At 37.6% G+C, this 27,575-nt stretch overlaps 1 protein-coding gene across 1 annotated transcript in view; it reads right to left on the bottom strand.

Annotated features, from left to right (window-relative positions):
- Window positions 1-27,575, bottom strand: part of HECW1 (HECT, C2 and WW domain containing E3 ubiquitin protein ligase 1) — a 328,209-nt gene that overhangs the window by 86,751 nt on the left and 213,883 nt on the right. Inside the window, exon 16 of the mRNA XM_049775686.1 lies at window positions 24,055-24,189. Within this exon, the coding sequence (XP_049631643.1) occupies window positions 24,055-24,189 (135 nt within the window). The remainder of the gene's footprint in view (window positions 1-24,054; window positions 24,190-27,575) is intronic.

The following is a 27,575-nucleotide window of genomic DNA, read 5'->3' as shown; positions in this document are numbered from 1 at the left end:
GAAAATAAATAACAGAAAGAATTAAATCACTTTTACACACAGTACTTAACATTTTGAAGAGCCCATGCTGTTATTTACACTAGTCAGTGTAGTAGTATAGTGGTCTAAATAATAAAGGAATTGCATGCATGAAACAAACCATAGCAATTCAGACTGTAATAGAATGTTAAAACTAAAATGACTAGATCTACAAATATAATCAATTGGACATTTTAAAAAAGACATCAGTCCACCAAGTGTATATTGACAAACTGAAACAATATGATGGACTTGTAGGTAAATTTTTACACCTAGATAGTCAAGCATGAAAAGGACAGCCTTTTCTATTTTACCACCACATATCAAGTGAGAAGAGAAATTGATAAAAATCACTATGACTTTTAGAGAATCACTATTTCTTCTTATAATAAACAATGGTATTTGGGTTCCATTCTCTATGAAATCTTCACATAGCATTTTACAGTTTCATAAAACTCTTCAAGATATTAATGCCCATCTAAAAAAGAGAATCTGGGGTTTAGAAAAAACTGTTTACCCATAAGTTCAATAAAAAAAATGGAACCAGAATTCTAGCTAATACTTGCCTGAAAATAACTTTTACTCCCTCTATACCACAGACCTGCATTTATTATGCTAATTTTATTGGTGAAGTTTGGTCATGTTTCATAAGATAAATAAATGTATTAGCATATATAAGCATTTTAAGATATTTTAAAGTGCTTTGAAGGTAATTTAAAGCACTTAAACATTCATACAAACTAGGAAAAAATTGAAGCCAGTCTAAGATTTTTTATGCATAACTCATGAGAGGTGAACATCTTGTCTTACTACCTAGGAATGTAAGGCCAAACCAAAATAATATAGAAAATGAGCAAACTGAAATTACAAAGTGGACTGCATATTTCATGTTGGACATGGATTTATCTGGATATACCTAAGTCTACACATCTAAACTAAAACTAAGGGAAGCTCTGAATTATGCCTTCTTTAAAAGTAGTTTTCTAATTTACCCTTACCAAACATGATCAGTACAAAAGGAAAAAAAGGGGGTGCAGGAAAACCTTTTACAGCAGACTTTCTAGCTTTACTTTTTTTTTTCTCTCTCCTTTTCCCTTCTTCTCTTTAAGTATTCTGTCCCATATCACCTGGAAAGCTTTTCAACTGTTTTGCTTTTTTTTTGGTGGTTTTTGGGTCACATCCGGCAGTACTCAGGGGAAACTCCTGGCTCCATGCTCAGAAATTGTTCCTGGCAGGCACGGGGAACCATATGGGAAATCGGATTTAAATTGATGAGCTTCTGCATGAAAGGCAAACGCCTTACCTCCATGCAATCTCTCCAGCCTCGAAAGCTTTTCAAATGTAATTCACGAATCTATCCTTTGGCTGCCAATCTAAATAAATGTATGGGTGTCTGTGTACGCCATACCAATGTCAGTCTAATCTCTGTCTGTAATAGATATACTGTCTATGTAATATAGTGTTGTCCCCTCTATCATAGATAATCTTTCCTCCTCCCCTTTTTTTCTTAATACCTTACAAATCCTTTTTGAGCCCTTCATGTTATATTTCCACATTTAACCCTTTTTTTTTTAACTCACAGTCTTTAACTCCTCATGAAGCAGAGAATTCTTCCCAGCCCTGCAGGATGCCAACCAGCTCCCAAAATGAAAAGATAGAATTTCACCATGAGAAGAAACTGACAGTCTGTTGCTACTGATTTGCTCTTGGTGACCCCTCTGCCTTCACCTCCCTTTACCATGGACTTTTGCTTGCTACCATATTTGGTTCCTGAGAAATCCCTGCTTGAGGACACTTCCTGATATGGGACTGTTGGGAGCCATCTTCCCTAGACTCCACAAAATCAAATCACAAGTTGAAGCTGCACTCCAGGTCTTACCCCTTTCCTGCCTATTTCAAAAAGTTTAAAGAGGACATACAAATTTCCTTTTAGAGCAGTGAGTTAGGGTTCGAGTGGCCGAGACTCAGGCAGAACTCGGACAACTGGCTCCAGGCAGGGGAAGCAGTGAGCTGGGGTCTGAGCAGCAGAGACTCTGGAGGAACTCGGGTGGAACACAGGTGGAACTTGGGCAGCAGGCTCCAAGTGGGGAAACAGTGATAATCCGGGACTGGGGCAGATAGCCACAGGCTCCTGGTGGTGGAAGGGGTGAGTGACAAAAACCAGCCATGATGTGGGAGGGGCCAATCCTTAGCGACCTCAACCAACATACTCAACTAGAGCTACACTCTAGAGAAGGGACAATCACGTGGGGGAGGGGCGAGTGATCTAGGCTCAACTGTACCCGCTACCATTGTGGCCAGGAGTGAAACTGCACCGTCTGGCAGGAAGGGGGGGCGATTGACCAGGCTTGACTAGAGGACGTGCGAGGGGCCAAACCTCAGTGACCTCAGCCAACATATCCACCTATAGCTGTACTCCAGAGAAGGGACCCAGCCCCATGCCACAGGTGGTAAAAGGGGTTGAAATCAGAAGGCACTGCACTCTAAGTCAAACCAATAAATGCAAAGAAATATGGGTAAACTAAGGAAGACTCTAACATCTGGGGATATGGAGAGAAATCCTAAAATATTTCCAAGTCCACCAAAATGCACTGACCCAATAGATGAATATCTGAAACCAGCCGTGAGAAAAGAAATGCAAGCCATGGTAAAAGAAATAAAAGAATCATTAGCCAGCGAGTACAAGAAATCTATGGATGAACAAACAAACCAACTTAAAGAAGACCTGTTACAGAACATGAGTGATTCTTTACAAGTGGAATTAAAGGAAATACAAAACACCATAAAAAGTCATACGAGCAGAATCACACAGTTGGAGAAGCACATAGAAGAACTCAAAGAAAAACTGCAAACAAAAAACGACCAAGAAGCCAACAAGGAAGCACTGGAAGAAAAAGTCAAGTATTTAATGAACAAAGACAAAAGAAATAACCTAAGAATTGTAGGTATATAATAGAAGGGGAGGAAATAGGGAAAGGGGAAGAATAAGTAGTCAAGGAAATAATAGCAGAAAACTTTCCTACCCTCTGGAAAGAGTCTTCTGTGCTAATCCAGGAAGTGAAAAGAGTCCCTAGCAAAACAGACCCTAATAAGTCAACACCAAGATATATAGTAATCCAAATGGCAAAAAACAAAACAAAACAAAAAACATTACTTTCTTTCTTAAAATACCTTTTTCCCTTCTTTTTCTCAATTTCCTTTCTTTTTTATATCTCAATTTTTATCTATCTATCTATCTATCTATCTATCTATCTATCTATCTATCTATCTATCTATCTACATACACACACATACATATTTTCTCTATCCTCACCAGTTTTGGTGCTGCTTTGTACAAAATCTAAGAAAACGTCTTGCCTGGGACAAAAGCTCAGAACACAACACGGATACTGTACATGTAGCCTGTCATCCTTACTCGGAATAGCACCAGCAATACAAAAGGACACCATATGTTTTTGTATAGGCACAGTAAATAAGGGGAAATCATGGACTCAGACATAAGATCTTATCTTCTAAGATAAGAATTCACACTTTTTATACAAGGGTGCCTCTCATCCTGGATATGTCATGTGGATACAACTCAGTCTCCACAAGATTGGACAGTGTTAGTTCATTCTCAAATCCCAGATCCCAGACGTAGAACTGAAACAACCCCCTGCAATAACACCAGGAACTAAGCTCCGTTGGGAGATATACTTGTGCCAGTGTTAATATCACAACGAGGACAGGGAGGAAAAGACAACTTGACCTAAGACCAGGAGGTCCTATCACATCACCTAACACTAAGTGGAAATCAGAAGATGTGTTGTCCTTTGAATTATGAAAAATAAGAGCGCTAACTACAGAAAACTGACTTTGACAACCGTGACTGGGCGGAACTTACCTTGAGACCATTAAGGAAAACCCTACCTTAGGCTATAGTCCAGGTCTCCTACAAAAATCAAGATTTTTTAGTGCAGAGGCCCAATTCTGACAACAGAGACTGAGCAGAACCTTTGGAACCATAATTTCCTAGACTTTGGCTTAGGGAACGAGAAAAAACATGGAGCACATGATAGAAATGTCGGAACACACCAACAATGTTGGAACAGTAACTCTAGAACCTTAAAGACTCTATCCTAGGCCTTGTCCTAGGACCTGCGCAAATACCAAGATTTCTTGCTACAGTGGCCTTATTTTCTCATCCACAACTGAGAGGAAAGGTTCCTGACACCACAAAAACAAAACAAAACAAAACAAAACAAAAACCAACCCTGGGATATGGCAATGAGAAGGTATGGAGCCAGTGGTTGTTCCCATGACAATATGCTTCAAGAGTGGAGAAACCCTGAATCTCTCAGGCCATGGGAATTTCCTTCCTTCCCCAATACTTACTGTGCCTATACAAAAAAAAAAATGGTGGGGTAACGCCAAACCCTGCCACTGCACCACTTTTTCTGGTTTTGTTTTGTTTTATTTTTTGTTTGTTTTTTGATATTATCTCACTTCTCTTTTTCTTCCACTTTTTTCTTTCTTTTTCACTTTTGTGGCTATTATTCAGTGATTTTTTTCTTTCTATTTTAGTAGTTGATACCAAGTTTTTCTTCTCTTTTCCTTAACCTTTTTATCTCCAACAGAATAGCATAACTTGAATCATTCAGTCTCATAAATTGAGGGGGGAAAAGAATGATATCAGGACCAGTCATATGAACATGTAGTGTAAATAAAAAATGACCAGACTGGAACACCAAACAGAATAGATACCCAACCTATAACAAGCTGTAAGGTGGAGACCAGTTACACTAGGATTCTGGGGGGGGTAAAGGAGGGATATGTGGGAGACAAGCTGGGAACAGGAGTGGAGGGAGGACAACATTGGTGGTGGGAAAGCCCTTCATTCATTGTCACTATGTACTGTAAATAATTCTGTGTAATGAACTTCAGTCACAATAAAAAAAACAAAGAGAAAGATGAACTCCTTAAAGAAATAAGAGAAAAAAAACCTCAAGTACAAAGGAAGGAACATAAGCATCAAACCATATCTCCCATTTGAAACAATTCAAGCAAGAAGACAGTGGAATGACATATTTAAACAACTGAAAGAAATTTCCAACCTAGAGTCCACTATCCAGCAAAACTCTCATTCATATGGGAGGGAAGAATAAATTTATTTGAATATTTCTTTTAGATACACCCCTTTAATAGGCATAACAGTTATTAAATATCTTCTCATATAGTAGCAATTTCTCCTATTCTCGGGTTTCATTCAATACTATATACTAGTAGACAAATCTGTTCAGAGTTCATGTAAACAAAAGGCTCTGGGGCTCTTGGTCTTGACACCTCAACCCCCCACATACACTCGTAATTCCCTGTGGCATTGTCCTTTTTGCATAGGCACACTAAAATGGGAAAAGTTAACAGATGCAAACAAGTTCTTATATAATAGAGATGGGAACACAAAATTTTTTATACTGCAGTTGGACCTTGCACCCTAAACACTTGGTATAATGATTTGGCTTAGACTCCAGATTATTTATCCCTGAACCAAGGATACCACCTATGTAAACAAACATAATTTCCCACACCAGCACCAGGAACATAAATTCTACCAAGGAAGGCCCCACTACCACTATGCACTGACTTACTCCAAATACAGTTCTTACATCACACAAACAACCAGGCAACAGCAATAGTCTATGTTTAGGGCAGGATTCTCTGCAATGCTAACTGATGGTGAGAGGGAACCACAAGATACTACATACCACCTGGTCTTTGACACAGGACCTGTACAGAAACCAGGATCTATAACTACAGAAACATGACAGCAACAACTGTTAGGCTAAAGAGCTGACAACCAAGAATGACTAGGGAGTTGGACAACAGAGTATGTCTGGAACTTTGATTTCGTCTTTTGCCAAAATACTTGGGGGTAAGATCTCCCTGTGTTATAAGCAAAAGGTCTTTCTTTCCAATTTCTTCCATATTTTGCTCTGCCTATGCAAATGACCACTGCCACACACATATCTTTTTTTAGCATACCTCCCATCTCTAAAGGAAAAAAAGGGGGAGCATACTAAACCTTTGGCTATTGTATTAATGACTTTATTGATGATAAAATAATTTTCACTAATATAACTGCTAATGAACTCTCTCCCCTTCTTTTTTCATATTTTTTAAATTCTTTATTCTCTTTCTATTTCTCAATAACTTTGCTTTCTGTCATCCTGAACAAACGTATTATCATCAGTTATGTCAACTATGTGATAGATTTTCTTTAAATAAATTTTAAAAAAGTAGTTTTCCTTAGTAACTGCTGCATGTTGTTGAAATTTGGAGATGCTACTCTGCATGAAGTATGTACAATCAACAATATATTCTTAAAGTTGCACTTAATTTCACAAAACAAGTGTGCACATTGTATTTGTACAGGTACATGTACATTTTTCCTGTACCAATAACATTTTATTGTTACATACATTTTATTTTTACTTACATTTTTTATTTAAACAATTTCAATTTACAAAATTATTAATAACTGGATTGTAGACATACAGTATTTCAGGACCAATCCCACCACTGGTGCCAACCTCCCTCCACCAATGTTTCCAGAGTGCATCCAATCTACCCTAGGCTGCCAGCAAACCAGACTCATTTTCAATTTTGGTGTTAGGTAATTTTTTTTGTTTTTGTTTTTGGGCCACACCCGGCATTGCTCAGGGGTTACTCCTGGCTGTCTGCTCAGAAATAGCTCCTGGCAGGCACGGGGGACCATATGGGACACGGGATTCGAACCAATCACCTTTGGTCCTGGATTTGCTGCTTGCAAGGCAAACGCCGCTGTGCTATCTCTCCGGGCCCTGGTGTTAGATAATTTTTAAATGTCTTAGATACTTAAAGAAAATCAGTTTAAAATACATTCCAAGTTGTATTTTTGTTTTTCACTAGTAAAAAATTACCGTTTAAAATGTTTCCTGAGTCAGAATGACGTACAGAACAAGTGCTTTTCAGGTCAGCAGTTAAAAATTATCTAAGTTATAACTGATAGAGACAAAGTGGGTGAATGATAGATATAAATAGTAGCAGATCTTGAGAAGACTTGGCTGTGCACTAACCTCAAGTGAAGCTTACTGTCATACTCGAAATATGAGTAGGTTTTTCTGAAGTGAAAGAGATTTTGCAACACAGCTAAATTCACCTCTATTTCTGATTTTTATAGGGAATTCATGTCTTACAGATATTTGGTAAACAAACAAAAAACAAAAAAAAGTAATATAATTCTCAGACTTCCAGTTCACTGACAAAACAGGCCAGTTTCTGAAAAGCTACCGGCTCAAGGACATTTCCTGATATGTGACTGCTGGGAGCCATCTTTTAGGTTCCACAAGACCAAATCACAAGCTAAAACTGTACTCCGGATTTTAACACACACCCCCCCCCCGACTATTTCAAAAGACTTAAAGGGGGCATGTATATCTCCTTTGAATGTTCTCTAATGTATTTCCTTAATAGGTATAACCCTTACAGAATATTTTTATGCAGCTACAATTTCCCCCATTTTGGGGGATTTATTTAGAGGGAATTCTAGTAGATACATTTCTCTAGTGTTTAGAGTTTATATCAGAACCAGGTTATGGGGATTGTTGAGCTTGTTACCTCTGCATCTATATGCACCAGTAATACCTTGTGGCATTGTTCCTTTTTGCATAGGCACATTAAAAGGGAGAAATCTTACAGTTCAAACAAGTTATTATTTAATAGAGATAGGACTACATAATTTTTTTTTGGTTTTTGGGTCACACCCAGCAGCACTCAGGGGTTAACTCCTGGCTCTACGCTCAGAAATCACTCCTGGCAGGCTCGGGGGACCATATGGGATGCCGGGATTCGAACCAATGACCTTCTGCATGAAAGGCAAACGCTTTACCTCCATATCTCTCCAGTCCCGGACAACATAAATTTCATACTGCAATAGGGCCTTACACCTGAACACTTTTATAGTGACTTGGCTTAAGTTTCAGAAGATCGGGCATTAACCATTCACCCATATCACCTTGGATACCATTTATAGAAATAACCATGATTTTCTTCACCAGAAAGGGTTCTTATGACACCCTGACGACTTGTTGACAGCAACAACCTACTTTTAGGGCAGCCACCTAATGGTGAGAATCAAACCAGAAGACATTTCACATCATCCTGACTTCAACATAGGATCTGTACAGAAACCAGTATCTCTAACTACAAAAATCTGACAGCAATAAACATGATTGTGAAGAGCTATTACTGGGACTGAGAAAGACTTTGGGGTTGGACACCTACTATGCCTGGAGCCTGCAGTTCGTCCTATGTTAGAATACTTCATGGGTAAGGTCTCTTTGTTTTTAGGCCAAAGGTATTTTGTTTCTATTTCTCCCATATTTTGAGGTGCCTATGAAAACAACTGCCACACACACACACTTTTTGTAATTATATTTTTATCCCTTACCTTAAAAAAAGCTTACCAAACCTTCTGCTATTGTGTTAATGACTATTAATAATTATTATTAATAACAATTATTGTATTACTTATTGGACATACTGTAATTTTTTTTTGCTTTTTTGGCCATACCCTGTGATGCTCAGGGGTTACTCCTGGCTATGCACTCAGAAATCACTCCTGGCTTGGGGGACCATATGGGATGCTGGGGATTGAACCAAGGTCCATCCTGGATCAGCCACATGCAAGGCAAATGCCCTACCACTGTGCTATCACTCCAGCCTCAGATACAGTAATTTTTGCAAATATACCTGCTACTGAATTTTTCTTCTGTTCCATTTTATTTTTGTTAGTTTTTTATTCTATTTTATTTCTATTTTTAAAATAACTTTCCTTTCTGTCATCTTAAAACAAATGTATTACGATCAGTTATGTCAATTATATGATGCATTATCTTTAAATAAAAAAAATAGAAGTAAATTTCAAACAGAAATGCAGAAATAACTTTATCATCTGGAAATTAAACAGCTTATTATGAACAACCAGTGGGTCAGAGAGGAAATCGAAGAGAAAATAAAACAATTCTTGCAAACTAATGAGAATAAAGGCATGCATTATCAGAATTTGTGGGACACAGCAAAAGTGACATTAAGAGAAAAATTTATAGCCTTGAATGCATTTATCAGGAAAGCAAAGGGGCCTACATAAATAATAATGGCACAATTATTCCAATTTAAGGAATTGGAAAATGCCCAACAGAATAGACTGTAAGCAGGAAAGTGGAAGAAAATGATAAACATTAGAGCAAAAGTTAATGAACTGAGAATCCAAAGAACCATCCAAAACATCAATGAAAGCATGAGTTGGTTCTTTGAGAAATAAATAAGATCAATAAACCATTAACTAGACTCACAAAGAAATATAGAGAGAACCTTAATAAATTGAATAAAAAACAAAATGGGGGTATGTCAGAATAGATACTATAGAAATTCAAAGGGTAATAGAGATGACTTTGAAAATCTTTTTTTTTTTATGAGAGAACCTTATAGAAATGGATAAATTCTGGGACTCGTAGAGCCTATGAAGATTGAACCAAGATGATTTGGAATATCTGAAAATACTTATTACTATTGCAGAACTTGAAATAGTAATCAAAAGTGTTCCCAAAAACAAATGCCCAAGCCCAGATGGATTTTCTAGAGAATTCTTTGAAACAGAATGACTGAGTCCAGATGGATTCACTAGAGAATTATTTAAAACAAAGAGGAACTACTGCCAAATCCTTTGAGGCTTGGAATTTTCAGGAATTTGAAGAAACAGATATACTCCCAAACAAATACTATGAAGTTAATATCACCATGATGCTTAAAGTAGACAGACCCCCCCCCAAATAATTACAACTTATACTGTTGGTGAACACCGATGTACAGATTCTTAACTAAGTACTAGTAAATAGAATCTAACAGTTCATCAAGAATGTTATAGGTCAAATAATCAAGAAAGCCATTATGATCAAGTAGGATTCATGCCAGAGATGCAAGTATAGTTTAACATATGCAATTCCATAAACATATTATAGCATATAAAATTATATGATTATAGCAATAGATGCAGAGAAAGCAGAGTCCAGTATCAACTCATTCCTGATAAAAGTCTGAACAAGAAAAGAATTAAAGGAACTTCCCTCAATAAAATCAAATCATTTACCGTAAGCCTGTGGCAAACTCTATGGTGAAACACTAAAAACCTTTCTTCTAAGATCTGGTACAAGATAAGGTTACCCCTTCTCACTATTTCTATTATATATAGTATAGGAAGCATGTGCTATATAGAAAGTAAGGAGGAAAAAGATATTAAGGGCATCCAGATAGAAAAGGAAGATGTCATGCTCTCATTGTTTGCAGAAGTCAAGATACTATATTTAGAAAACTTCTATAGACTCTACAAAAAGGCTGCCAGAAACAATAAATTTGTATAGTAAAGTGGAAGGCTACAAATTACACTCAATTATCCATGGCTCTTCTATATATAAATAATGAAAGAGAAGCAAAAGTTATTTTAAAAAGCCCCATTCACAATTCTGCCTCAGAAGAAGTCAACTTCACTAAAGAAGTGAAAAACCTATACAAAAATAACTATAAAATACTGCTTCAAGAAATAAAAGAGGACACAAATAGAAACACATAACTTGATCATGGGAGGATTAACATCATTAAACTGGCAATAATTCTCAAAACACTTTACACATGTAATCAATGACATTTTTCAAAGAAATAGATCAAACATTCCTGAAATTCATAAAGAACAATAAACCTCCATGAATAGCTAATGCAATCTTTAAGAAAGAAAATGGAAGACATCACTTTTCCCAACTTCAAACTACTACAAAGTAGTAGTAATTGAAACAGTATACTAGAATAAAGACAGACCCTTAGATCAATGGAATAAATTGGAATATTTTCAGATAGACCCACAGGTATATGAGCAACTAATGTTAAATAAAGAGGCAATAAATGCAAAGTGTAGCAGAAAAACACTTCAAAAAATGGTGTTGGGAAAATGGGTGAGCTAAATGCAAAAAACGTGAATTCCGACTTCTCTTTAATGCCATGAACAAAAATCAAAGAAAAACAATTAAAGACCTGTATCAGATCTGAAAGCAGAATATACATAGAAGAATATGTAGGCAGAACACTCCATGCCATTGAAGCAAAACACATCTTCAAGGAAGAAACACCATTGGCCAAGCAAGAACAAAAGAGACTACATTAAATTAAAGATCTGTACCTCAAAGGAATTAGCAACTAAGATACAAAGACTGCCCATGGAATGAAACTAATAACCCAATATTCATTCATCAAGGCATTATTAAAGTTATGCAAAGTATTGATATAGCTTATAGAAAAACATCTAATCTATCCAAAAATGGAGAGAGGAATGAACGAACATTTCCTCAAAGAAGAAATTCAGATGGCCAAAAGGCACCTGAAAAAAATACTTCACATCATTATTCATCAGGGAAATGTAAATCAAAAGAACAATGAGATATCTCATACCACAAAGACTCGCACACATTACAAAGAATAAGAGCAATGAGTGTTCTTAATAGTTTTGGGGAGAAAGGACTTTCAATCACACTGCTGGTGAGAATGTAGATAGCTACTGCCTTTTGAGAAAATAATGTGGATGAATATTGCTAAAAAAAAATAAGAAATTGAGCTTCGGGGCTGGAGAGATAGCATGGAAGTAGGGTGTTTGCCTTGCATGCAGAAGGTCAGTGGTTTGAATCCCGGCATCCCATATAGTCCCCTGAGCCTGCCAGGAGTGATTTCTGAGCAGAGTCAGGAATAAACCCTGAGCGCTGCTGGATGTGACCCAAAAACAAAAACAAACAAACAAAAAAAGAAACTGAGCTTCCATATGATTCAGCAATTCCACTTCTAAGAATAAATCTTAGGTTCCACAAAATAATGCAGAAAAGCCATTTGCATTCCGATGTTCATTGCAGTACTATTCATAATAGTAAACAATCAAGTGCCCAAGAACAGATGAATGGATAAAGAAAATGTGGTACTGCTATATGAAAAACTGAGCTGGAGAGTACATGTAGATATAGGATATCTAAAGGGTATCAGAGATACAAATAGAGACCAGAGAGATAGTACAATTGGTAGCACACTTGTCTCAAAATCAGCAGACCCTGGTTTTATCCCTGGCATCCCATATGGTCCCCTGAAACTGTCAAGAGTAACTCATAAGTGCAGAGCCAGGAGTAACATCTGAGCATAGCTGAATGTAGCCTCCTTCCCCCCCAAAAACTCCCAGAAAACAAAAAGACCATATACAAAGAATATATACAAAAAAGAATTATACAAATAAAAATACTTCAAAAAATATCTTAATTAGAATGATTAAAACCACATAAAGAACTAAAAAACTGAAAGAGGCAAGATAAAAAAGGAAATTATATACAAAGGAGGATCCTTAAGATTAAAGCAGATTTACCAAATGAAACCCACCAGTCCTGGAGACAAAGGTGAGATATATAAAAATAACTCAATGAAATGAATACTTCACCAAGAATGCTTACCCAGCCAGACTTCATTTAGATTTGAATAAACAATACACAATTTCAAAGATATCAATAGTTCATGAACTTCATAGACTCAAAACCACCTTTATAAAAAGAACTAAAGGAACACACCTACAGCTACAGGATAAGCATAGGCTTAGAATAAAAGGATGGAAAGTAATTATTCAGGCCAATGGAAAACAAAAAAGAGCAGGGACAGCCATTCTTATATCAGACCAAATTGCATTCAACCTCAAGAAAGTGATCAGAGACAAAGAGGGACACTACTTACTGATCAGGGGAACAGTGGACCAAGAAACACTAACCCTGGTCAATATCTATGCACCTAATCTAGAGTCAGCAAAATATGTGAGGCAACTGCTCGTAAACCTGGAGAAACACATGAAGGGAAATGTGATAATAGTAGGGGACCTCAATACTCCACTTTTACCATTGGACCGATCCACCAAACAGAAAAATAGCAAAGAAATAAGAGCTCTAAATGAAAAATTAGAAGATTTGGGGATAATAGACTTATATAGAGCCCTCTATCCCCAAAAAGCAGAATACACATTCTTCTCAAGCCCACATGGAACCTTCTCCAGAATAGACCATGTCCTAGGATACAAAGCCAACCTATATAAGACCACAAAGGTAAGGATCATTAGAAGTACCCTTTCAGATCACTATGCAACAGAGATCAAAATTGACATCAAGAAGAAGCAATGGAGAAAAACTAATACCTGGAGATTAAACAACATGCTGCTCAACAACAGCTGGATCAAAGAAATAAAAAGATTCCTTGAGACAAATGATAATGAAGAGACAACATGTCAAAATTTGTGGGACACAGCAAAAGCAGTAATTAGGGGGAAACTCATAGCAATACAGGCCTATATCAAGAAACAGGAAAATAACAAATCCAACAGTTTAAAAGATCACCTCAAAGAATTGGAACAACAGCAACAGAGAAACCCAACCACAACCAGAAGGCAAGAAATAATAAAAACCAGAGCAGAAATAAACAACATAGAAACGAAGAAAACAATACAAAAAATCAATGAGGCCAGGAGTTGGTTTTTTGAAAAAATAAACAAGATAGACAAACCCCTAGCAAAACTCACCAAAAAAAAAAGAGGGAAAACACCCAAATCAATAGGATCACAAATGAAAGGGGAGATATTACAACAGAACCCCAAGAAATACAACATATCATAAGATCATATTATGAACAACTATACTCAGCTAGGATAGAGAACCCAGGAGAAATCGACAGATTCTTGGAGACTGGACAAGGAAGACCTAGAAAGCCTAAACAGACCAATCACCTCAGAGGAAATTGAAGATGTAATTAAAAAACTCCCTAAGAACAAAAGCCCAGGACCAGATGGATTTACAGGTGAATTCTACCAAACATTCCGAGAAGACTTACTGCCACTTTTCCATAGGCTCTTCCAAACCATAGAAAAAACAGGAATCCTCCCTAACTCCTTCTATGAGGCAAATATCACACTCATTCCCAAAGAAGGCAAAGACACCACCAAGAAAGAAAACTACAGACCAATCTCACTAATGAACATAGATGCAAAGATACTCAACAAAATCTTAGCAAACCGAATCCAGCACTTCATCAAAAAGATCATACATCATGACCAAGTGGGTTTTATACCAGGAATGCAAGGTTGGTTCAACATACGCAAATCAATCAACATTATACATCACATCAACAACAAGAAAAACAAAAACCACATGATCATATCAATCAATGCAGAGAAGGCGTTTGACAAAATCCAACACCCTTTCATGTTAAAGACACTCAGCAAAATAGGGTTAGAAGGAACCTTCCTCAAGATAGTTACAGCTATCTATGAAAAGCCTACAGCCAACATTATACTTAATGGCGAGAAACTAGAAGCATTCCCACTAAGGTCAGGAACTAGGCAAGGCTGTCCACTCTCTCCACTATTATTCAATATAACCTTAGAAGTCCTAGCAAGAGCAATCCGACAAGAGAAGGGAATCAAAGGAATCCAAATTGGGAAAGAGGAACACAAACTATCTCTATTTGCAGATGATATGATGATATACATCGAAAATCCTAAAGAGTCCACAGTAAAACTCCTAGAAACAATTAACCACTACAGCAAAGTGGCTGGATACAAAGTCAATACACAAAAGACAGTAGCGTTTCTATATACAAACAACGAAGTCGAGGAGAGAGAGATTAAAAATACAATACCATTTAAAATAGTATCAAAAAATATCAGGTACCTAGGAATCAACCTTACGAGGGAAGTGAAAGACCTATACCAGGAAAACTTCAAAACGCTTCAGAAAGAAATTGAAGACGACCTAAAGAAATGGAAGAACATCCCATGCTCATGGATAGGTAGAATTAACATAGTCAAAATGACTATCCTACCCAAACTACTATATAGATTTAATGCAATCCCTATCCAAATCCAGACACCATTCTTTAATGAAATAGAACAATCAATCACAAAATTTATCTGGAACCACAAAAGACCCAGGATAGCCAAACACATACTGAAAAACAAAAAGCTGGGAGGCATCTCCTTACCTAACTTGAAACTATACTATAGAGCCATAGTAATCAAAACAGCATGGTACTGGAACAGAGACAGGACCTCAGACCAGTGGGTCAGAACAGAATTCCCAGACATAAACCCCAAGATATACAGCCAACTAATATTTGATAAAAGAGGCAAGAACCTGAAATGGAACAAAGGAAGTCTATTCAACAAATGGTGTTGGTACAATTGGAAAACCACATGTACGAAAATGAAGATTGACCCATACCTCACCCCTTATACAAAAGTCAACTCAAAATGGATCAAAGACCTTGAAATCAGACCCGAATCTATAAAGTTTATCGAGAATAAAATAGGCAGAACACTCGAAGACCTATATATCAAAAAGGTCTTTGAGAAGGGAGCACCAATGGCAAGAACGTTAACAGCAAATATAAACAAATGGGACTACATCAAGCTAAAAAGCTTCTGCATGGCGAAAGAAACCCTACTTAATGCAAGAAGACAGTTAACAGAATGGGAAAAAATCTTTTCACTCGACATATCAGATAAAGGGCTGATATCTAGAACATACAAAGCACTCAGAAAGCTGAGCCCCCCAAAACCAAATAAAGCCATAAAAAAATGGGAAGATGAAATGAATAGACACTTCTCTGAGGAAGACAGAAGGATGGCCAACAAACACATGAAAACATGCTCACCTTCACTCATCATCAGGGAGATCCAAATCAAGACAACAATGAGATACCACCTTACACCAGTGAGGATGGCTCACATCAAAAATAATGGAAACAACCTTTGTTGGCGGGGATGCGGTATGAAAGGAACTCTCATCCACTGCTGGTGGGAATGCCCCCTAGTCCAACATCTATGGAGAAAAGTCTGGAGAGTGCTCAAAGAACTCAGAATTGAGCTGCCATTTGACCCAACAATTGCCCTCCTAGGCATATACCCCCAAGTTGGAAGGATATTCATCCCAAAATACATATGCACCCCACTATTTATCGCAGCAATCAGTATAATAGCCAAATCTTGGAACCAACCTCGATGTCCAACAACAGATGAATGGATCATTAAGATGTGGTACATATACACAATGGAATATTACATGGCAGTCAGAAATGATACAATCACAGACTTTGCAGCAACGTGGATGGACCTAGATCATGTTATGTTAAACGAAGTAAGTCAGAAGACAAAAGATAAACACAGAATGGTAGCACTATTCTGAAGCACCTAGAACATATATTTTATACACAACTAATACCTAACAATCAAACAACAGGGTTTAACAGGGTAGAAACTCTGAGCACTGTAATAGTCAACATATACTTGGGAGCAGTGTTCAAAATACATGAAAAAGGAACAACGCAAACTCTTGACTACACAGTATACCACAAAGAAAACAGCAACAACAGAGATAGCAGCATAGAGAGAACAGGTATGTAATCAGACTTCTACAACAAAGGCCCACAATAATCCCTTAGAGATCGCATACAAGAACACAAGTATAGAACACCATGGGAAATCACTGACTGCAATGGAAACATACCTTAACACTATGTTTTAATGCCTTTATCTTACTATATTTTAAATAACCTCTCAGCTTTTCTGTCCACAGGCACCCTTGGATACAAAGGGCGGACAAACTAAGGTGGCAACTCAGGATACTTCACGAGATACCATACCTTGTTTGCACTACGAGATAGCCGCGAGAAAAACCTTTAACATACACTTTATCTCTAGGTTATACCTTCTTTTAGGAATTGAAGCACATGACCAGCCAGATCACCGAGGCAGTAAGTGCGACCTACGGACTTAAACTACAGGCTCTATTCATCAAACACAATCAACCAATCCAGCATTCCCTTGCTATTTTCTCTTCTCTTCTCACTACTTTCTTCTTTTTTTTTTCTCTTTTTTCTTTTCTTTTTTTTTCTTTCTTCATTTCTCTCTTTTCTATTCTTCTCTTTACTTTTTTCCCATTCTCTTCTCCCTTTCTTTATAAGGTATTTCTTCTTTTCTCTCCCTTCATATCCCTCCCATATACCTTCCCCTTTCTCCCCTCCGGAAATCTAACTATCCCTTCACCCCTCAATCCCATCCAGATCTCCCACCATATTAAAACTCTTCACCCTCAGTCCTCAATCTATTAGGCATCAAGATCGACCTCCTACCCAACGAACCAGTACCCAGCACCCAGGCGAGGCGACACCCAGTCAAACCCACACCTAGTCTCCTGCAAGAAAAGACAGCCAACTCCCCTGCGGACTCATGCTGCGTGGCCCTCCCTACCAACTCCCCCTAACGTGGACTGTTTCTTGAAACCGGGCCTAGGTCCAAAAGTATCCCCAATACAAGAATTCTTCCAAGACCTCCCTACCACAAATTTTTACCAAACTGAAGAAGGCCAGGGGGTGGGATAGAAAGATGCCTGGGAACCCACACACCACAAGAAAAACCCAAAAGGCAATGGGAAAAACTGTACTTCTAACATAGGCATAAGACCTGTAATACACCACATCTTTACCGGCTTTCCACCAAATGTAAGGTAGTTTTTTGCACCACTTTGGTCCTTTAAAAGCTTCGCTAATTCATTTTATTTCTTTTTCTTTTATTTATTTATTTTTTTAATTTATTTTTTCAAATGCCTGTCCTACATATACATTTGTGAGCATATACATTGTCATTCCCTTTTTTTTATTTATTTTATTTTTATTTTATTTTATTTTATTTTATTTCATTTTTATTCTTTTTTTATTTTTTATCGTTTTTGGGGATGTGACCTGTTTCTGTTATCCCCTCTGTCCACCCCCAAATACACCGACAATATAATGTAGCACCATTTCTCCCTGCAAAGGCACACTAAATAAAGGGGAAATCTTACATAGAGAAAAGAGCTCTTATCTAATAGAGATAGGAACTCACAGTTGTTAATAATACAGGGATATCTCCTACCTTGAAAATATGTCATGTGGAATCAACTTAGACCTCAGGTGATTAGATACCATTCATCCAGCCTTGAACCCTGGATCCCAGACATAGAAACGGCACAGCTCTTCACACAGCTGCAGGAAACAAATCCCATCCAGGACAGCCTTAATACTGCGGGGTCAACAACAAGGGCCAGCTCTAACATGATATCCTGACAACGAGGAAAATGTGAACAACTTGACCTTAGAGCTGATTAGCCTACCTTACCAGCTAACGACAAGACAAAACCAGAAGACTTGGCACCCTTTGGTAGGTCCAAAAGCCAAGATCGCGATTTACAGATGACTGGCTGATAGAACCACGGCCAGACTGTACACATCTTGGGACCAATAAAAAAGCCCTAGTTTTGGGTTTGAACTATGACCTGCACAATAAGCATGATCCCCAGTCCCAAAGGTCCTGCAGAGACAATTGTAACGGAATGGAGCTTCTGGAAGCACAAAGAAAGACGCTAACCTAGGTGCCATCCTAGGCTCAGTGCAAAGACCAAGACTACCAACCACAGAAGATGGATTAAAATGACACTGAGGTAACAGAACCTCTAGAATCACGAAGACTGACTTCATCACAAATCCCATCTCAGGATCTGTGCAGATACTGAGACCTCTAAACACAGAGCTCTGATTGTATCACCCTGGACAGAGCAGAAGTCTACCAACCACAAAAACGCCACCGGGAGAGTAAATGATCCTGAGCAAAATCTAGAGTTGATCCCCATGACAGTATACTCCAAGGACGGAGAAACCCCATATTTTTTTAGGCCAAGTGAATTTCTTTTCAAATGACCCCAATATTTACTGTGCCAGGGCAGGAGGGAAAAAAACAAAAATACAAAAAGCACAAAACCTTGGTTATTTATATATATATATTTTTTTACCTTCATTTATTATTATTATTATTTTCATTTACCTATCTATTTTGGCCGATTTCTCTCTTTGGGTGTGATTATTGAAATTGTTGTCCCCAGTTATACTTATTTTTTCTCTTCCTCTCTTTTCTTTCGTTATGTGCTATGCCATGTTTCTTATTTCAAGACCATGGTGTGTTTTTTTGTTTATGTGCTTGTTTTTGTTGTTTTTTTGTTTGTGATGTTTTGTTTTTTTGTTTGTTTTTTGTGGTGCTTATCGATAAAGCTGGAGTCCTCAATGGATACTTAACACTTCTTTTGATACTGGTGGAGTGTTTCACCTTCTCTTTCTTTTCTCCTCCCAAATCGATGATGAGAGCCACTAGAAGGATTCCGCCCATTTTCGGGGTATTAGACTCTTACCCCAATTTATTACTTTTTTCTTTTTCAGGCAAAACCACGTAACTTGAAATAGCTGGTCTTGCCTCCAGTTAGAGGGGGAAATAAGGGAGGCCTCAAAACCAAACAGGTGCAAGACTACTAAGTAATAGGTTAGATACAGAGGGGACCACATATTCTAGCCACCCTGGGGGTGAGGGAAGAAGAAATGGGAGGGAAGACAAAAACGGATGGGTAGAAAGAACAATTTGGTGATGGATGGGAATCCCTCCTGATTTTATGTGAATATGTACCTAAAATATTATTGACACCAATATGTAAGCCACTATGATCAAAATAAAATTATAATAAAAAAAAAAGAACTAAAGGGATTACTTTAGGACCTATACAAAGAAGGTTATAAAATCCTGCTCCAATAAATAGAGAGGACACACAGAAATGGAAACACATATCCCTGCTCATGGATTGGCAGGATTAACATCATTAAAATGGCAATACTCGGGCCCGGAGAAATAGCACAATGGTGTTTGCCTTGCAAGCAGCCGATCCAGAACCAAAGGTGGTTGGTTTGAATCCTGGTGTCCCATATGGTCCCCTGTGCCTGCCAGGAGCTATTTCTGAGCAGACAGCCAGGAGTAACCCCTGAGCATTGCTGGGTGTGGTGCAAAAAACAAAAAAAAAAAAATGGCAATATTTCCCAAAGCATTGTACAGATTTAATGTGATCCCTGTAAAGATACCCATGACATTCTTCAAAGAAGTGGATCAAACACTTCTAAAATTCATTTGGAACAATAAACACCCTCGAATAGCCAAAGGAATCCTTGGGAAAAGGAATATGGGAGCATTACTTCCCCAACTTTAAACTGTATTACAAAGCAATAGTTATCATAACAGCATGGTATTGGAATAAAGATAGATTCTCACATTAGTGAAATAGATCTGAATACTCAAAGAATGTTCCTCAGACATACAATCACCTAATCTTTGATAAAGGAGCAAGAAATCTTAAATGGAGCAAGGAAAGCCTCTTCAACAAGTGGTGTTGGCACAACTGGCTAGCCACTTGCAAAAAAACAAACTCAGACTCCCAGCTAACACCATGTATGAAGGTAAAATCCAAATGGATTAAAGACTTTGATATCAGACCTGAGACCATAAGGTGTATAGAGCAACACGTAGGTAAAACACTCCATAACATTGAGACTAAAGGAAACTATTCTTCCAATACCCATCAGATAAGGGGAAACTATCCAAAATATACAAGGCACTGAGGGAACTTTACAAGAAAAAAAAACATCTAATTCCATCAAAAAATGGGGAGAAGAAATGAACAGACACTTTGATAAAGAAGAAATACAAACGGCCAAAAGGCACATAAAAATGCCCTAATCTGGGACCAGAGAGATAGCATGGAGGTAAGGTGTTTGCCTTCCATGCAGAAGGATGATGGTTCGAATCCTGGCATCCCATATGGCCCCCGGAGCCTGCCAGGAGTGATTTCTGAGCGTAGAGCCAGGAGGAACTCCCGAGCGCTGCCAGGTGTGACCCAACAACCAAAACAAAAAAAAAATGCTCTAATTATCAGGGAGATGCAAATCAAAACAACGATGAGATACCATCTCATACCACAGATATTGGTGCACATCACAAAGAATAAGAACAAGCAGTGCTGGCAGTGATGTGGAGAGAACGGAATTCTTTCACTGCTGGTGGGAATGCCATCTAGTCCAACCTTTATGGAAAGCGATATGGAGATTCTTCCAAAAACTGGAAATTGAGCTCCCATATGATCCAGCTATACCACTCCTAGGGATATACCCTAGCAACACAAAAATACAATTCAAAAATCCCTTCCTCACACCTATATTCATTGCAGCACTATTTACAATAGCCAGACTCTGGAAACAACCAAGATGCCCTTCAACAGATGAATGGCTAAAGAAACTGTGGTACATATACAAATGGAATATTATGCAGCCATCAGGAGAGATGAAGTAATGAAATTTTCCTATACATGGATGTACATGGAATCTATTATGCTGAGAAATAAATACATTGAGAACTATCATAACAATGTGAATAAATTAGGGAAGTAGAAAGCCTGTCTAGAGTAGAGGTGGGGGTGGGGTAGGGAGGAGGAAGATTTGGGATATTGGTGATGGGAATGTTGCACTGGTGAAGGGAGGTGTTCTTTACATGACTAAAACACAAATACAATCTTATTTGTAATCAAGGTGTTTAAATAAAGACATTTAACAAAAAGACAAATTGTGGGGCTGGAGAGATGGCATGGAGGCAGAGCATTTGCTTGTATGCTGAAGGATGGTGGTCCTCTGAGCCTGCCAGGAGCAATGTCTGAGTGTAGAGCCAGGAGTAAACCCTGGTGCTGCCGGGTGTGACCCAAAAACCAAACCAAACCAAACCAAACCAAACCAAAACAAAACAAAACAAAACAAAACAAAACAAACTGAATCCCACAGATACAGCAAACTCCTATAGGAAGAAGGCACAAAAATCCAAGGCAAATGCCTTAATTGGGGTTCGATCTCTCCAGTCCCAACAAACACAGAAGAAAAAGTACTTTCTGCAGTGTTCTAAAAGTTCCATCAAAGATTGAACAATGATGGAGCCAGAACAGGTAGGGCACTTGCCTTGCATGCTGCCAACCTTGATTCAATCTCTGACAACTTATATGGCTTATACACAGTTAAGACCCAGCAGCCATACCCACATCATACAGTGACAGCCATGGCAAACTACGCAAATGAGTTAACTTCACAACCTCACAAATAATTTCTGCAGAGACCCTCAAGCTGATTAAAAGTCCAGATATATAGGTTTTCAAGCTGAGAACTCTGGTGTCTTCTTGGAGCAGAGTCAGGCAGCTTGTTCCCTACCCCCAAACACCTCGTACTGAAAGTTGTAGCCATAATACAGCTGCTTCCAAGTAAGCAATAGCCCAGATTGATTGATTGCTTCCTGAAAAATTTTGGGTGAAAACCAAGCCAATAAAACTCTTTGGCCCAGTTTTGCAGATCCTTGAATTTTGGAGCATAAAGATCCATACATGCACACATGGCTATATGGTACTTCCAAATTCCATAATACGATGCCCAGTAGGAACACAGTCAATTAGAAGGAAAAGTGTCATAGAAGCCAACTAAGTTCAATAAACAAAAATAATAATACAGAAGTTTCACTAATCAACAAACAGCCTAGTAAACCCTCAATTACTTTAATAAACCCATTGTAAAATATAACAATTTTCACAAATTTTCTTTTATTAAAATATATTTTAATAATTTTATTAGTCCTTTGCTATAAAAAGAAATATAAAAAATTATTTTGTGCCTGTTAAGGGGGCAGGTTTCATGGGGGAGTGGCAGGAGTAGAAAACTAGAGACTCTGATGGAGGGAAAGTCACACTAAGTAGGATTAGTGTTGGAATATTAATTAACCCAAAACAGGTATGTAAGCCACTGTGTTTAAATAAAGTAAAAAATTAAAGTAAAATGACTTTGTGAGAGATAAATTTATTATATCACATTGGTATTAAATCAGGAATAGTCATTGGTTATAAATACTTAAGCCCTCAGAATATATTGCTTAATCCACTAAAAATTATGAGAAAATTATGTTAAACTGGTACTAATTTGTCAGCAATAGACTCTCCCTTCATTTATTAGATAGAGTTTTCCCAGTTTCTCCTGCGATGTCTATTGTATCAATCCCTAGAATGACTCTCTAGTAGAAAATTATGCATATATAAAGATATATATGTGAACATTTATTCTCACCCCTTGTAATCCATTTTCTGTAAGTGTTTTAAATGGGGTTTTATTGCTTGTCTCTAATTAAGATTTTCTATGAAAAGAGATACAGAAATGTAGGCTATGCCATTTGAGGCAGAAGATAAAGAATTTATGTTTTTGTCAAGAACACACTAAAAGCAAAAAGTACCTGCTTTAAGTTTGCATTTACAAAGAGAAAAGGGTCCAGTATAAAGAGAAAATGATTCACAACTGCAATGAGAAAGATGCTTCAGAAATATGCCATTTCTTTATGATGTAATGGAAAATAACCAGGAATAGTTAAGTAAGAGGAAAACACATGGAAATGTGTATAAACACTGAGTTCCCCCAATACCCAGTTAAACATGCTATTAAAATATTTTCAGGATTTATAGTGCAGAAGAAGTTATTAAAATTAAAAATCTGCATAACAGTTCCATAATCTTTTGTAGATATAATAGCAGTGAGTAGGGCTCAATCTCTGCCATCTCATATGCTCCCCCAAGTCTTCAGAGTACAAAGCCAGGAGTAGTAAGTCCTTAGCACCATTGGGTGTGGCCCCCCAAAAAATAGTACTAAGAATTTACATGTGATTAGCAAGCTTTAGGAAGCACAGTTTCCATCATAGCACAGGAATTTCCTTACAGCACATTTTCAGTTTTCTTTAACTTAGATTGAATTTTTGTAATGCCAATTATATGGGACAAAAGGAAGGCAAAAAGAAGTAATATAAAAATAGTCCTGTGGATTTAAGTGATTGTTGCAACGAAACACCTATTCTGGAGAGTACAACAAATGTTGCTTAGTTCTTTGACAGAAGAGAAAACTTAGGTTCTCCACTAAGAAATGTTCTGGTTCCACAAGAAGAAACAGATTATATGCACTAGCAAACAACAAGGAAGGGAAATTCACCAATATTACCTCTCCAGCACTATAACTGCGTAGTCTCTGGAGGTGCTGTCGATGTGTCAAATGATTTGGAAGACGACCATTCTGAAGAGGAATTCGAGGGTCAATGAAAGTGGTAGCTCGACTGTTGTGGTCCACAAAGAAAGACTGTAGACAAACCAGTAAAACAAGCATAATGCGTAAGAATAAGACAAAATAAAGTCAGTGTTATATATGGGAATATTATAGGATTCAGTCATTATATGTTATATATATTATACACATAATAATATATATAGATATTTGGTTTTTGGGCCACACCCAGTGTTGCTCAAGGGTTACTCCTGGCTATGTGCTCAGAGATCGGTCCTGGCTTGAGGGACCATATGGGATGCTGGGGGACTGAACCACTGTTTGTCCTAGGCTAGCATGTGCAAGGCAGATGCCCTACCGCTTGTGCCACTGCTTCAGCCCCCCAGTCATTATATTTATTCCTATCTCTCCTTTTCCTCTACTCAAAACTACATGGAGAAATGGAGGGCCTTGTTCATAAAATTTGCTCAACAGCAGTCACTGACTCAACTCTGCAATGAGGAGTTATAAACTAATGATCACAAAACTTTATTCAACATGATAAGAAAATAATATAAAACCTTTTGATTAAATTAATATTAGTATTTGATTATGTGTAGAGCAAAATAAATAAACAATACTCAAATATAGAATTAGCAAGATCTCACAAAAAATCTTTAAAAGGCTGGAGAAATAATTAGCATGGGGAAAGAACCTTGCATTACGCATTATGAACCCCAGTTCATAACCCCTGGCACTGGATATGGTCCCCCAAGTGCAGAGCCAAGAGTAAACCATCAGAACCTTATGGTGTGGTTCTTAAATAAAAACCCCACCAAACAAATTCATTCCAAAACTCTAAATGGAAAAATGAGTAGGAAGATAATATTTTCATAATTATTTATAGTTCATGATTATATTTTCTTGTAAAACTGTCTATTTGGCTTTTCTCCTCATTTTTGATGGGCTTTATTTTTTGCTGTTAAATTTTGTGAGCACTTTCTCTATTGGATATTAGCCTTTAATCAAAATATGCCATACAAATTTTCTCCATTCAGCAGAAAGTATTTTAGTGATTTTAGTCCTATATCCCCAAAGAATGTCCTTGGAGTTTTGACAGAAATTGCACTAAATCTGTATGAGCTTTTGAAAAGGATGATCCTCTTAAGAATGTTAATTTTCCCAGTTATTAGCATGAACAGGTTTTCCATTACCTTGTATTTTTCTGTGTTCACTTGTTTTGTTTTTCAAGGTCACACTTCAATGAAACTCAGAATTATTCTTGGCTCTGTGCATATGGATCACTTTTGCAGTGCTCTAGACCAGCAGTGCTGAGGATCAAATCTGGGTCACCTACCTATACACATGCATATAGCACTCTGAGCCCTATAACCTTTTGCATCTGTTCTCTTCTATTTTAATAATAACTTACCATTTTCTATGTATGTCTTTTGCCACCTTGTTGATTTCTAGGTACCTAAAATTTTGTTTAACCCAATTGTATGTTGTTTGCATATAGAAATAAAACAGATCATTGTATGACTTGGTAGCCTACCAAATAATTGTATAGATTTGTTATTTCTATAATTTTTAGTGGAGTTCAGGTCTTTCCATGTATGTTATCTTGTCATCTGATAATTCAACTACTTTTTTTTGTTTTGTTTTGTTTTGGTTTTTGGGTCACACCTGGCGTTGCTCAGGGGTGACTCCTGACTGTCTGCTCAGAAATAGCTCCTGGCAGGCACGGGGGACCATATGGGACACCGGGATTCGAACCAACCACCTTTGGTCCTGGGTCGGCTGTTTGCAAGGCAAACGCCGTTGTGCTATCTCTCCGGGCCCTCAACTACTTTTCTTATATGATTTACTTTTATTTATTTTTCTTGCCTGTGTGTTTAGGACATTTACAACTTTGTTGCTTAATAGTGCTGAGAGTCAACATCCTTTCAGTTTTTACCACTGAGCACAGAGTAATCTTTGGATTTTTTGTATATGACCTTTATTGCTGCAGTATTCATACTCATTGAGTTTGTTATTGGTTTTTTAAATTTTAGGCACTTTGGTTTATAATACCACTAATGGTAGGACTTTATGCGAAACACATTCCTGCACCACATCCTTCACTAGAGTTTTCACTTCCATCCACAATTATCTCACTGTTCTTCTCACCAACCCCATTTCCCCTATTCCCTGCTCCCTGTGACTGGCTTCCTACCAAAGACCATTTCTCAGTTTCTGTTGACCTTGGGTATTATTTCCCCACATTTCTTTATATTCCATGTATGAAAGAGATCATTCTGTCTTTTCTATAATTAAAACTTTAAAATAAATGAATTTGGAACCATGTTGAAAGCTTTCCCTGCTTCTATTGACATAATCAAATGTTTTTCATCTTTTCTTGTGTTGATGTAGTTCATTGCATTAATATAATTGCTTATGTTCCAACATCCATGCAACCATGAATAAATTCCACTGATCACAATGTATTTTGTTAATTTAGGCCACAGATTTTGTTGAGGATATTTACATATGTATTGATAAGGAATTATAATATGTATTTTACATTTTTATTATGTCTCTATTTTTGGTAATGTAAGTAATCTTGGCCTAACAAATGGGGAAAATGGGGGCTGGTGAGGTAGCACTAGAGGTAAGGTGTCTGTCTTGCAAGTGCTAGCCAAGGAAGGACCACGGTTTGATCCCCTGGTGTCCCAAATGGTCCCCCCAAGCCATCTGAGTGCTTAGCCAGGAGTAACCCCTGAGCATCAAACAGGTGTGGCTGAAAAAAAAATAGAAATAGGGAAAATGTCTCCTTCCATTTTCTCAAAGTGCTTGAGATGGCTTCTCTTTCCATATTGGTCCAATTTACCATGATTTTCATTTTATATTTTTCTAAATGAATCTAGTTAATAGTTTGTTAATATTAATTCTTCCAGGGGCCGGAGAGATAACATGGAGGTAAGGCATTTGCCTTGCATGCAGAAGGTTGGTGGCTCGAATCCTGGCATCCCATATGGTCCACTGAGCCTGCCAGGAGCAATTTCTGAGCATAGAGCCAGGAGTAACCCCTGAGCACTGCCGGGTGTGACCCAAACACCAATACAAAATTAATTCTTGCAAAGAAACCTTTTTTATTTATTAATATCTTTATTTAAGCATAATGGTTGTAAATATCTTTGTAGTTGGGTATCAGTCATAAAAAAGCACCAGTGTAATCTTTCCACCAACAATGCCACCTCTCCAGCTTCTCCAATCCCCTGCCTGTCTTCGAGACAGGAATTCTATTTCTCTCACTCACTACCATTGTCATGATAGTTGTTGGTGTAATTATTTCTCAAACTGCACTTATTACTCTTTGTGGTAAGCTTCATCCTGGTCCTTTCTAACCTCATCTCTATTGTCTCTGGGTATTATTACTGTACTATCTTTTATTTTTCTTAAATCCCACAGATGAGTAAGACTATTCTGTGTTTATTTCTCTC

This window comes from Suncus etruscus, chromosome 6 (genome assembly GCF_024139225.1).
Source record: "Suncus etruscus isolate mSunEtr1 chromosome 6, mSunEtr1.pri.cur, whole genome shotgun sequence".
Taxonomy (NCBI): domain Eukaryota; kingdom Metazoa; phylum Chordata; class Mammalia; order Eulipotyphla; family Soricidae; genus Suncus; species Suncus etruscus.
Note: the sequence above shows the minus strand (reverse complement) of the source record. Positions and strands in the feature narration are given on the sequence as shown.